The sequence below is a fragment of the Cherax quadricarinatus genome, chromosome 1 (assembly GCF_038502225.1).
Source record: "Cherax quadricarinatus isolate ZL_2023a chromosome 1, ASM3850222v1, whole genome shotgun sequence".
NCBI lineage: Eukaryota > Metazoa > Arthropoda > Malacostraca > Decapoda > Parastacidae > Cherax > Cherax quadricarinatus.
This window is the reverse complement of record NC_091292.1, coordinates 92,432,815-92,444,826: the sequence shown is the minus strand read 5'-3', so window position 1 is coordinate 92,444,826 and position 12,012 is coordinate 92,432,815. Positions and strand designations below refer to the sequence as shown.

The 12,012-nt window shown below is 40.2% G+C and overlaps 1 protein-coding gene across 5 annotated transcripts in view; it reads right to left on the bottom strand.

Annotated features, from left to right (window-relative positions):
• Positions 1 to 3,240: 3,240 nt before the first annotated feature.
• The window catches only part of LOC138852562 (uncharacterized), a 45,925-nt gene continuing 37,153 nt past the window's right edge, over positions 3,241 to 12,012 (bottom strand). For all 5 annotated transcript variants that reach the window (XM_070084098.1, XM_070084107.1, XM_070084094.1 and 2 more), the window contains exons 2-3: positions 4,579 to 5,372; positions 3,241 to 4,451 (exon numbers count right to left, since the gene is read on the bottom strand). In XM_070084098.1, the coding sequence (XP_069940199.1) occupies positions 3,597 to 4,451; positions 4,579 to 5,010 (1,287 nt within the window). In that variant the 5' untranslated portion in view covers positions 5,011 to 5,372 and the 3' untranslated portion in view covers positions 3,241 to 3,596. The remainder of the gene's footprint in view (positions 4,452 to 4,578; positions 5,373 to 12,012) is intronic.

The window sequence follows — 12,012 nt, the reverse complement described above, 5'->3', positions numbered from 1 at the left end:
AGATACCATATCCATAGCTGATAGATACCATATCCATAGCTGATAGATACCATATCCATAGCTGATAGATACCATATCCATAGCTGATAGATACCATATCCATAGCTGATAGATACCATATCCATAGCTGATAGATATCATATCCATAGCTGATAGATATCATATCCATAGCTGATAGATATCATATCCATAGCTGATAGATACCATATCCATAGCTGATAGATACCATATCCATAGCTGATAGATACCATATCCATAGCTGATAGATACCATATCCATAGCTGATAGATACCATATCCATAGCTGATAGATACCATATCCATAGCTGATAGATACCATATCCATAGCTGATAGATACCATATCCATAGCTGATAGATACCATATCCATAGCTGATAGATACCATAGCTGATAGATACCATATCCATAGCTGATAGATATATCATAGCTGATAGATACCATATCCATAGCTGATAGATATCATATCCATAGCTGATAGATATCATATCCATAGCTGATAGATATCATATCCATAGCTGATAGATACCATATCCATAGCTGATAGATATCATATCCATAGCTGATAGATATCATATCCATAGCTGATAGATATCATATCCATAGCTGATAGATATCATATCCATAGCTGATAGATACCATATCCATAGATGATAGATATCATATCCATAGCTGATAGATAACATATCCATAGCTGATAGATACCCATAGTCCCATAGCTGATAGATATCATATCCATAGCTGATAGATATCATATCCATAGCTGATAGATATCATATCCATAGCTGATAGATACCATATCCATAGCTGATAGATATAATATCCATAGTTGATAGATATCATATCCATAGCTGATAGATACCATATCCATAGCTGATAGATATCATATCCATAGCTGATAGATACCATATCCATAGCTGATAGATATCATATCCATAGCTGATAGATATCATATCCATAGCTGATAGATACCATATCCATAGTTGATAGATATCATATCCATAGCTGATAGATACCATATCCATAGCTGATAGATATCATATCCATAGCTGATAGATACCGTATCCATAGTTGATAGATACCATATCCATAGCTGATAGATATCATATCCATAGCTGATAGATACCATATCCATAGCTGATAGATATCATATCCATAGTTGATAGATATCATATCCATAGCTGATAGATACCATATCCATAGCTGATAGATATCATATCCATAGCTGATAGATATCATATCCATAGCTGATAGATACCATATCCATAGCTGATAGATATCATATCCATAGCTGATAGATATCATATCCATAGGTGATAGATATCATATCCATAGCTGATAGATATCATATCCATAGCTGATAGATACCATATCCATAGCTGATAGATATCATATCCATAGCTGATAGATATCATATCCATAGCTGATAGATATCATATCCATAGTTGATAGATACCATATCCATAGTTGATAGATATCATATCCATAGCTGATAGATACCATATCCATAGCTGATAGATACCATATCCATAGCTGATAGATACCATATCCATAGCTGATAGATATCATATCTATAGCTGATAGATATCATATCCATAGCTGATAGATACCATATCCATAGCTGATAGATACCATATCCATAGCTGATAGATATCATATCCATAGTTGATAGATATCATATCCATAGCTGATAGATATCATATCCATAGCTGATAGATATCATATCCATAGCTGATAGATACCATATCCATAGCTGATAGATATCATATCCATAGCTGATAGATACCATATCCATAGCTGATAGATATCATATCCATAGCTGATAGATATCATATCCATAGCTGATAGATATCATATCCATAGCTGATAGATACCATATCCATAGCTGATAGATATCATATCCATAGTTGATAGATATCATATCCATAGCTGATAGATATCATATCCATAGCTGATAGATACCATATCCATAGCTGATAGATATCATATCCATAGCTGATAGATATCATATCCATAGCTGATAGATATCATATCCATAGCTGATAGATATCATATCCATAGCTGATAGATATCATGTCCATAGCTGATAGATACCATATCCATAGCTGATAGATATCATATCCATAGCTGATAGATATCATATCCATAGCTGATAGATATCATATCCATAGCTGATAGATATCATATCCATAGCTGATAGATATCATATCCATAGCTGATAGATATCATATCCATAGCTGATAGATATCATATCCATAGCTGATAGATATCATATCCATAGCTGATAGATATTAATATATTTAATATATTTATTATTATGTTTGTATTTATTATTTTTATTTAATTGTTATTATTATTATTATTGACGGGGAAGGTAATGGAAGGCAGTCGGGTTTTATCCCAGGAACGGAAGGACAGTTCCAGTTCCTTGGATCAAGAACTCCTTGAAAGCTTTTTTTCATTCATGATGCAGATTGTTGACGTCACTTGTTGACTTCCTGGTCAAAGCTCATGCGTACAGCTTCAAGTCACCTTAGAGCTCTAATTAGAGAGAAAGTAGAGCTCTTTTTTGTTAGAGAGGAGCTTTTAAAGATAACAGTGCTCTTTTAGAGCGAATTAAAGCTTTGCTTAGAGCGTAACGCTGCTTGTGTTTGGAGAGGGAAAAAAATAGCGCTGTCTAGGGCTAATCAGAGCTCTGTTTAGAGTGAAACAGAGCTCTCTTCAGAGCATAACAGAGCTCTCTGTTCAGAGGGTAACTTGGTCTGTCGTTTACATTTTGCATAGTCATTCAGCTTGTGGGCAAGTGTTGCCAGACTTCTGGGCAAGTGTTGCCAGACTTCTGGGCAAGTGTTGCCAGACTTCTGGGCAAGTGTTGCCAGACTTCTGGGCAAGTGTTGCCAGACTTCTTGGCAAGTGTTGCCAGACTTCTGGGCAAGTGTTGCCAGACTTCTGGGCAAGTGTTGCCAGACTTCTGGGCAAGTGTTGCCAGACTTCTGGGCAAGCCTTGCCAGACTTCTGGGCAAGTCTTGCCAGGCTTCTGGGCAAGTCTTGCCAGGCTTCTGGGCAAGTCTTGCCAGACTTCTGGGCAAGTCTTGCGCCTCAGACTACTAGGCCACTCTTCTGTTTATGGATTTCACCTTCAAACACGTTTTTTAAGAAAGCAACATTGGCGTGCATATTATTAAAGGAATAATACAAGTTAGGGCAGAAATAAATCACAGGAGACATTTGTTTATGTATTTTGGAATTGTAACATTCGATAAATACAGAATGACGTAGACAGCTGACAGCACTGACGAGAGGTGGAGGAGGTTGTAGTCACCAAGACTCTTGGAACAATGAGGGAAGGAAGTTGTGGTTACCAAGACTCTTTGAAGAGTCTGAATGAGGGTGAGGCTGTGGTTACCAAGTCTTACCAAGAGGTTGATGAAAGAGGAAGCTATCATCACAGAGAGACCGGTAACAGAATGAGAGATACACTGGTGCTGCAGCTGCAGGCTGGCTGGAGGTGTGCCTCTAAACGTTCTCTAATACCTTACGCTAAGAAAAGGAGCAAACGCTACAATGGGAACAAGAGAATCAGCCTAGGCGACGTGGCTGAGAGCTGGGGGGTGGAGAAGCAGGGCGGGGAACGGTGGGGGGCCTCTGCTGAATAGGGTTAGTGTCATAATCGTAGAAGTAGTCATCTGGGGCTTCAGGATCACAGGGGTTCCCGGACTCGTAGGGGAAGGAGAGGTGGTCCCCAGTGACCTTGTCGATGTAGCCATACACTCCACGCACCACACAGTCCAGGCCGCGGGTCTCGTTCTTAAAGGAGCCGTCGTCGTTAATGTAACCCCAAGAGAAGGTGCCGTCGGCGTTCTGGTGCGACCATGACCGCAGGATTTTTACCTCGGGCTCCTTGCGTCCCCGAGTAGGTTGCTCCTGGTTGAGACTGAAGTCCCTGTCGAGGCTGGCTAGGGGCACAGTTGTCCTGCGGGGAGACGTAGAGGGGCGTGATTGCTGTGGCTGTTGTGGCTGTGACACCTGTGGGCGGGGAGCTGGTGCAGGCAGAGGTCTAAATGCTGGCTGGGTTGGTGGAGGGGAAGGGAAATGAGCGGACACGGGGTTGGGCAGAAGCGTCAGATCTTGAGCGGTGTCGTCCACGTATTCATATTCGAATACTTCTGGCTCGGAAGTGGTGGGTGGTGGAGGTGGGCGGGAAACCTTGGGTGGACCACTAGGGAAGCGAGGACGACTCACTCGAGCTGGCTGGGCCGGAGCCACTTCTCTGAAGACCGGACCTGGGCCAGCATCTCGGAATGCTGGGACCGGAGCCGGAGCCGCATCTCTGAAGACTGGACGCGGAGGAGGTAATGGGGCGTTGGAAGCTTGGGGCCGAAACCGACGAGGGTTCTGGGTGAGGACGACGCCGATAACCACAGCCAATACTAACTGTGGACAACACCAGAAAAAAAAATACATTAGAATGGTTAAACATAACATCAAGTAGCTAAGAAATTATTTATGGAAGATTAATCTTATGATACCGCGCGAGAAGTGGTCACCCTCGGGGTCTTACCAGTAGAGCGTATGCACCGACAAGCAAAACTGCCTGCAGTCCTGCCAGTCCACGGCGACGCCGCCGAACTCTGCCTTCTAAAGGCCTTGGCCTCCGAGACGGTGTCTCGGGCAGCGGCAGAGAGTCTGCCACCACCGATGGACGACTGTCCACTCTTGAAGGAGGGAAGGGAGGTTGAGGGATTGGAATGGAGACATTTGTCTGGCTTTCCTTCGTAAAGCTTTTAATGCCTTTCCTGTTTATCTTCCTGTAGAGGAAGGAAACGTTTTTCTTGAAGGTGTTGTTCGTCTGTTCGTTATTTCTCGGTACGGGAACATCTTGGGGCTTGTCAACAACATGTGACCTGAGTGGATGCGTCCGTTTGAGGTCCCGGGCTGGAATAGGCGCATGGATGTGACAGTGATGGCAAGACGAGGAGTCTGGTAGCGACATCCCCTTGCCACGACTCTCCTGCAGTCGCTGATGGCGATGCTGGCGGGGAGAGGTGTTACATCCCTCCCCAGAACACTCCCTCACACTCGTAACTCTCACTAAGGTTCACAACACTACACAACCAACTCCTATATTCGTATACAGCATATTGTAGCTGTAACAAGTGTCAGTCACTATCGTGTGCCTCACAACATCCTTCGCCAGCTAGGTTTAGACACACCGATATATAAGAATCACCTTTCCAGTGTGACTTCGTTTAATTTCACCAGTTTCGTTCGTATATAACTCGTTCAGTCATTATACTACACTAAACTTCGGGTGTTAGAACCTTGTCTTGCTCCAGAGACATTCACACTGTAATGCTGTAGGGAATTTCATATATAAGATATGCCATGTTTAAATAAATATATATATGTATATATATATATATATATATATATATATATATATATATATATATATATATATATATATATATATATATATATATATATATATATATATATAACCATCATTATTAGTGCAACCTCATGTGTGTCCTTTACATATTTCAGTGCATGAAGGCGCTGTTAATGTGCTAAGACAAGCCTACATTAGTAACCCTTTTTTGTACAAAGGATGAACAACTGTAATCAATTTCCTTGACAAGCGAGGCTGTATATATATATATATATATATATATATATATATATATGTCGTGCCGAATAGGTAAAACTGGTCAATTAAAAATTAAGTATATAACTTATATATATATATATATATATATATATATATATATATATATATATATATATATATATATATATATATATATATATATGTATATATATATGTATATATATATATATATATATGTATATATATATATGTATATATATATGTGGCAGATGTTGCAGGTGTATGGTGTAGGAGGTAGGTTACTGAAAGCAGTGAAGAGTTTTTACGAGGATAGTGAGGCTCAAGTTAGAGTCCATAGGAAAGAGGGAAATTATTTCCCAGTAAAAGTAGGCCTTAGACAAGGATGTGTGATGTCACCGTGGTTGTTTAATATATTTATAGATGGGGTTGTAAGAGAAGTAAATACGAGGGTCTTGACAAGAGGCGTGGAGTTAAAAGATAAAGAATCACACATAAAGTGGGAGTTGTCACAGTTGCTCTTTGCTGATGACACTGTGCTCTTGGGAGATTCTAAAGAGAAGTTGCAGAGGTTGGTGGATGAATTTGGTAGGGTATGTAAAAGAAGAAAATTAAAAGTGAATACAGGAAAGAGTAAGGTTATGAGGATAACAAAAAGATTAGGTGATGAAAGATTGGATATCAGATTGGAGGGAGAGGGTATGGAGGAGGTGAATGTATTCAGATATTTGGGAGTGGACGTGTCAGCGGATGGGTCTATGAAAGATGAGGTGAATCATAGAATTGATGAGGGGAAAAGGTTGAGCGGTGCACTTAGGAGTCTGTGGAGACAAAGAACTTTGTCCTTGGAGGCAAAGAGGGGAATGTATGAGAATATAGTTTTACCAACGCTCTTATATGGGTGTGAAGCATGGGTGATGAATGTTGCAGCGAGGAGAAGGCTGGAGGCAGTGGAGATGTCATGTCTGAGGGCAATGTGTGGTGTGAATATAATGCAGAGAATTCGTAGTTTGGAAGTTAGGAGGAGGTGCGGGATTACCAAAACTGTTGTCTAGTGGGCTGAGGAATGGTTGTTGAGGTGGTTCGGACATGTAGAGAGAATGAAGCGAAACAGAATGACTTCAAGAGTGTATCAGTCTGTAGTGGAAGGAAGGCGGGGTAGGGGTCGGCCTAGGAAAGGTTGGAGGGAGGGGGTAAAGAAGGTTTTGCGTGCGAGGGGCTTGGACTTCCAGCAGGCATGCGTGAGCGTGTTTGATAGGAGTGAATGGAGACAAATGGTTTTTAATACTTGGCGTGCTGTTGGATTGTGAGCAAAGTAACATTTATGAAGGGATTCAGGGAAACCGGCAGGCCGGACTTGAGTCCTGGAGATGGGAAGTGTCTGCACTCTGAAGGAGGGGTGTTAATGTTGCAGTTTTAAAACTGTAGTGTAAAGCACCCTTCTGGCAAGACAGTGATGGAGTGAATGATGGTGAAAGTTTTTTTTTTTTGGGCCACCCTGCCTTGGTGGGAATCGGCCATATATATATATATATATATATATATATATATATATATATATATATATATATATATATATATATATATATATATATATATATATATATATATATATATATATATATATATATATATATATATATATATATATATATATATATATATATATATATATATATATATATATATATATATATATATATATATATATATATATATATATATATATATGGCCGATTCCCACCAAGGCAGGGTGGCCCAAAAAAAAAAAAAAAAAAATATATATATATATATATATATATATATATATATATATATATATATATATATATATATATATATATATATATATATATATATATATATATATATATATATATAGGGAGTACCACCTCTGGAACTGTGCTGTGTCGGTAGGTAGGAAACCAAACAGTAATAGGGTGATATATGTAAGAAACCTCACATCATTGGAGGCACAAACACGAGCAATCACTGGGGTAGCAGGAATAGCAGCAACAACAGCAGGAGCAAAGTGGAACAGTAGCAGCTTCAGCAGAAGTAGGAGCAGCAGCAGCACAGCAGATGCTTTCACAGCTCTGACCTCTTTCCCTTCCCCCTTCGATACTGCTTATTCGCCCCACCATCACTGCTACTCTCCTGGACCTGCTTGTGTTACTACTGACCAGTCATCTGTCTCCTGCTGCTCTTTGTCCAAGTTCTGGAGAATGTTAAACACGGACAGAACAGTTTATCAAGTAATGATAATGTTAACATGATCTAGGCTCTCGCGACTAGACTGTTAAATAAATGACTTTAACATACGGTTAAGAATCTTTGTTTTTATAGAATACTCAGAAAATTAAAGGGAAAGATTAGGACTACATTTAAAAGTTAAATGAAGGAATGTAAAATATGAGAGATACTGAGGAAATTAAACTAGTTATGTTTAGCTTCAAATCCTATCAGAAAAACGTGCTACGCTACACGAATTTTCTTGACAGGCCGTGTATAGTTCCTGTCAATAGGCCTACCTTTTTTGTTGCCAACGCCGGCAACGTCATGATTATGCATTATATCAGTGTTGCTATAATGTCATGTTTGTTAAAGTAACATTTGACTTACCCGGAAATAACACAATATACATCAGCGGATCAGTATCGTTATTTTAGCTGCATTTAATATACTACCATTTACACTTGAAATTCCAATTTCTAAATTTTTCTTTGGTAATGTTAAATCACGTTTAACATTTTAAAACTAAACCCTGTAATATATAATATATTCTTGTGAAATATAAATTTCGACCAGAAACTCAGAGCTGAATTGACACGATTCTCTCTCTCTTTTTTTAATTCTGTGCCCGCTTTCCACATCATTAAGCAGTGATGACCAGAACACAGCTGCAGAATGTTAAATAAATGATGGAGACATTCTATTGTGGTACACTCGAGTCTCTTTGATAATGCATATCGCAATATCATCCAGTATATTTCTTTTGTGATGACAATGCTGGATTTTATATGTCGGGATTGCATTATCGAGAATGCAACTCGATAAATTCTACTATGTAGTTAGATAGGTTTAACGACTGAATTTAATCCCTTAGAGGGTTTAAGGTAGCGTTAACGCATATACATGGAGAGGTATACTGTACACCTGTCAGCGTATATACCCTGTGTCTTTATAGGCTACAGTCATGGCCAGAGTTCACCTTTCATGCTTGTCTGAAGTTGACTCCAGTCTGACATTAAAACACAAAGGAAAAGTATTAATCGTATTGAGACTTGGAATAATCTTAACAACAAGGCTTTGAGAGTACTAGACAAATTTGAGTCGGGTATTGTACGCCAACATTATCAGGTTTCCAGATGATGTAAGTCACACTAAATGTAAACTTGACAGATGGACAGTTGCCACACCTTGCAACATTATTCGCTGGAATGCAATAAAACAAATAAATTCAGAGACAACTTGCTCGGAATTTCTAAGTTTACGTACAAACTTAATACCTAACATGTACTTGTCCTTTTGTTCAGTTGACTGTTAGTGAACACTAAACTTGATACACGAGTCAGAATTTACTTCTGTTCAGTTGACTGACAGGAAATACGAGGGTAGACATGCTAGTTTTTTTTATTAAACTGACCAGTAGTAATACTAGACCAATGTGTATACTCAATAATTTTGAACAGCGGAGCATATACTAGTTTGGCAAGGTAAACTGGTAAGTCTTTTTGCTGCTTATTTGACTTATATAGAATATTTTGCCAGCTTTCCGGGTTGCGCATGGCTAGCATATTGATAAACATATTTATATATACGTTTAATTTACCACCTAATAAATTATCGTCGTGAGGTAGAATATAAATCACACACAGCAAGTGTACCCTCGTAGTCTACATTGTCTTCAGCACACTGAGCAACATTCTAGCAGCTGGCCCAAAATATAACCTATTTTTCGAGGAATTAATTGAATATTTCTGGGTCTGCTTATCAGATCTTTTAATTATTAGCAGTTAACGACGCTACAATGAGAGAAAATTAGAAATTTGTTCACTGACCAGTCATAAGCTTCTTTCTCACATGTGCGGATTGTTTGTTCATTGAAGAAACACTTCGCAAGGATATTTTAAGTGTATTATTCAGTACAAGTGTGAGATACACTGATGACTGCCTGTAGTAATTTGCCCTTTGGTATCCGTGTGGAACATCGCGGTTTTTCCCGTGACTCTCCACCAGACATAGTTTAGGTATTAATATATTCAATATCTATTTCTAGAAAAGCCCCAGGGTTCAAGTAGGGACAAGGTGAGATGTATGGGCATATCTGCTAACGTCTGGTGCCCCTGTTCACCTAGCAGTAAATAGTTAATCCTGGGTGCTAATCAGCTGCTGGAAAGAGGACCAAAGTCTTATCTCCGGGGCTTAAAAATCTACATTGTTATTTTATTTCATGAAAAGATTAACCCGTGTTTGTTATTCAGTGTAAGGTGTGGTGGAGGCTCCATACTCCGTCCGTTAATCGTGGCTTTGTCTCTAACCATTCAGGTTATTGTTATTGACCTAAAAATATACAACATGTAGGCAGAAAGTAACTTCCTGAGTAAGGACTCTTCAATCTTTCGAGCTTCAATAAAATTAAGTTCACACCAGAAGCCTTTACGAGTTGACATATAAGGCAGCAGGTGCAGGTTGCTTGCTCAATATTGGAGTAATAAAAACAATATGAAAGTGAAGTGGGAGCGGATTCAGAAGTAAAGTCCGGGTAATCGGGTAGATCGTTGTATTACCATCGTTGTCTTCCCACGAGAGTGTGATACATTAAGCGAAGCGTAGATACTCGCCTGATTCAGAGGCGAAGTCCGGATAAGAGGGTAGTTCGTCGTTCACACGTTGTATGTCCACGAGTGTTGGTGACACATTAAGCGGAGCGGAGAGACCCGCCTGACCAGTCACTTTGTAAGACAGCCTCGAATGTCTTAGTTTTAAAAAAAGTATTGAGAGAAATACGAGTGTGAGAGAGTGAGTATGCTTGTGTTGCTCTCACTACGTAATAAATTGTGCGAGTCGAATCTCGGCTCCTAGTCAAATTGTTGATAATAAAGACCTAATCATATTTATTCTTCAGGCTACCTGAAGCCTAGTATAGGCTCCGTTTGTACCAGATCTCTCCACTTCATAATCTCCCTCACTTAGACTGATCAAGTCCTTTCTCACAGCCCTGTAATTAATTTGTCACTCTAACTATTCATGTATAACTCTTTGCTCCCTTCTCTGTCTTCGTCTGCCCTAAAGAGACCCTTTAGTAGTAGTAATAATAATAAATCTATTTCTACAAGTACACGCAGAGCATTTCGGGCAAATTGGGTCAGTTTTATCGCAGGATGCAACCCACACCAGTCGATTAACACCCAGGTACCCATTTCACTGATGGGTAAACAGACACAATGGGTATAAGGAAACACGTCCAATGTTTCCACCCTTTGCCGGGGATTGAACTCAGACCCTTAGCGTGTGAAGTGAGAGCTTTGCCTATCAGGCCATGAGCAATCCTTAGTATTCAGTACGTCGTTGTCATGTCTCCACATAGATCTCTCCTCTAGTGTTGTACGGTTTATCGACTGAATCTTTCAGTTATAGCACGTTTCTCTTAGCTTAGGAAGTAGTCTGGTTGGGAATCGTAATTATTTTCCCTAGTTTCTGAACATGTTTGTTCATGTGAGAGATTCCAGTCCTGGTGTTCCGTGCTCTCTCCTGCCTCTCATTCAGGTGGGGGTTCCAATCCTGGTGCTCCAGGTGGGGGTTCCAATCCTGGTGCTCCAGGTGGGGGTTCCAATCCTGGTGCTCCAGGTGGGGGTTCCAATCCTGGTGCTCCAGGTGGGGGTTCCAATCCTGGTGCTCCAGGTGGGGGTTCCAATCCTGGTGCTCCAGGTGGGGGTTCCAATCCTGGTGCTCCAGGTGGGTTCCAATCCTGGTGCTCCAGCCTCTGATCAGTATCACATTCAAGGTCTTGGAAGCCTCCTGAGTCTTTTCAATATTGTTTTTAAAAAAATTACGAGTCGATCACGCGTCGCAAGGGTTATACTGGAGTGACCTGCGACTCTCGTTATGTGCGTGTGTGTGTGTATGTGTGTGTGTGTGTGTGTGTGTGTGTGTGTGTGTGTGTGTGTGTGTGTGTGTGTGTGTGTGTGTGTGTGTGTGTGTGTGTGTGTGTGTGTGTGTGTGTGTGTGTGTGTGTGTGTGTGCAAGTCGTGTCTAGGGGCAGACGTGGCCGCCAATTTCCTTAAACTGGAAAACCTTGATTTGTATTATTATCCCCCCTCTTAATGACCCCTTGACCTCCTCCACAACACCTCCATGACCCCA